Here is a 1,862-nt window from a genome sequence, read left to right on the forward strand (position 1 = left end):
AGAGCTCATTTTTAGAATCATCTCATTTTAATACATTAATTCATAGATTGAACGATAAGAAATACGAAAATTGCATTAATCTCACAGTGGATCATTTCATAACAGGAGACATAAAAACAAAGAAACATTAAAAATATTGGTTGCCATCTTTATTTTGGTTATGACTATTTAGCTTTATTAGATGACAATGCATCAAATTATTTTTGTGAGTATTTAAATCTCTGGCTAGATGAACAAAAGAGAAAACATGTCAAAGGTGATTCTGGAATTACTGAGGATGAATGAAATAATATTGAAAAATTATGGACAGGTTTTAATGACACACAGAATTTCAATCGCACATGTGAAAGAAACCACGAAAAAAAGGATATATCTGAATATCAGAAACGGATAAATTTGATAACTTACTGTATAAATAGAGATTATATTAAAAGAAAATGTGAAGTATTTATGAACGGTAATATTCCTACACCACTTGTATGCTATGTTTTCGATGAGTTTATAAAAAAGCATTATACAAGATTTTATGACGAAAAAAAATGTTTTGATGTTCCGCTTGATCATAAAGATTATAGTTATCACATTTCTGATGATTGTACACTGTATAATATGGACAAAACATTTCCAAAAATTAATGTACAAGACAAAAAAATTGTATATGCTGATGTGTCAAGAAAACGTATAGAACAGTGCAAACATGCAGAAAAAGTAGCTGATGGCTACACTAGATCAGAAAATAGACCCCTTGAATCTAAAGATTTAGGTTTTTCATCATTAGTAGTTGTAAATTCACCTGATAATAAACCTTTGAAACAGGTCTATTATTCTGGGTTATCAGTATTAGGAGTTGTTTTCACTTCAATGGTTTTATATAAAGTAAAAAATTGTAAATATTAAATATATTATTATATACTTCTTACATACATAACATTAGTTTTCTAGATAAAACTACTTTATAAACATTGTCTTTCTATAATAGTACACACCCCTTGGACCTTTCATCCGTTCTTTATTAAGTAAAAGGAAAAATAATGCAAAATACTAATAAACATTTAGCTCCACAGTGGCTGGAAAGAACATCAGAACACATGGATCCTAATTCAGAAAATTCCCATTACAATTTTCCTTATCATTCTATTCAAAAATTATTTTTCTCATAATCGTTAAAAAGTTAGCCCCTTAAACGACAGTAATTGTCATATGTGTGATGCATATATCTATTCCAGTAACTGTTTGGATAACATAAGTAAACAATACAATCACCATACTTGAACAATATAAAATTAAAAATAATAACAATGATGAAAAGGGTAAATAACATAAAAGAGTAAATATTTATAATTATACGGTTTACAATTTTGTGAATTTCATTATGATTAAAATGCAGAAAAATAATAGGAAAGAACTACAACATAATGAGAAATACATCGGCAGAATTTTTATTTATAACCAGTGTATGTCAAATTAAATGTTATATTATTAATTATTATAATAAACGTGAAAGACAAGGGAAACATAAAAAACACGATAATCATATTAGTAAGGTTAATATAGTATATAAAAATAATTGCTATCGTACTTTTCCAAAATGCATAATTATTTCAGTAAGAAATCAAAATTAAAAACTATTTATATGTACACACAACAGAAGTAATTCTTTAATTTCTTGGTCAAAAGAATTCCGCTTGCCCATTCAAATTTATGCATAAACCTAAATAATTATACAGATTTACGCTTCATGCCTACTCCTTATAGCAGAATAACATATGGTATAATGAATCTATATTTACTGATTAAGCCATGTTATGTAAATTACTATATAGATTATACATATAAATATATTAGTAAAATAATGTTAATGC

At 26.4% G+C, this 1,862-nt stretch overlaps 1 protein-coding gene across 1 annotated transcript; it reads left to right on the forward strand.

The window, feature by feature from the left end:
* Positions 1 to 327: 327 nt before the first annotated feature.
* On the forward strand, positions 328 to 897 carry PCYB_004870 (hypothetical protein; the record flags this gene model as incomplete). The annotated part of the gene is made up of 1 exon (XM_004227908.1): positions 328 to 897. A coding segment is annotated over one exon (570 nt), but the record flags the coding sequence as incomplete, so codon positions are not given.
* Positions 898 to 1,862: the final 965 nt, after the last annotated feature.

The sequence above is a fragment of the Plasmodium cynomolgi genome (assembly GCF_000321355.1).
Source record: "Plasmodium cynomolgi strain B DNA, scaffold: 0603, whole genome shotgun sequence".
Taxonomy (NCBI): domain Eukaryota; phylum Apicomplexa; class Aconoidasida; order Haemosporida; family Plasmodiidae; genus Plasmodium; species Plasmodium cynomolgi.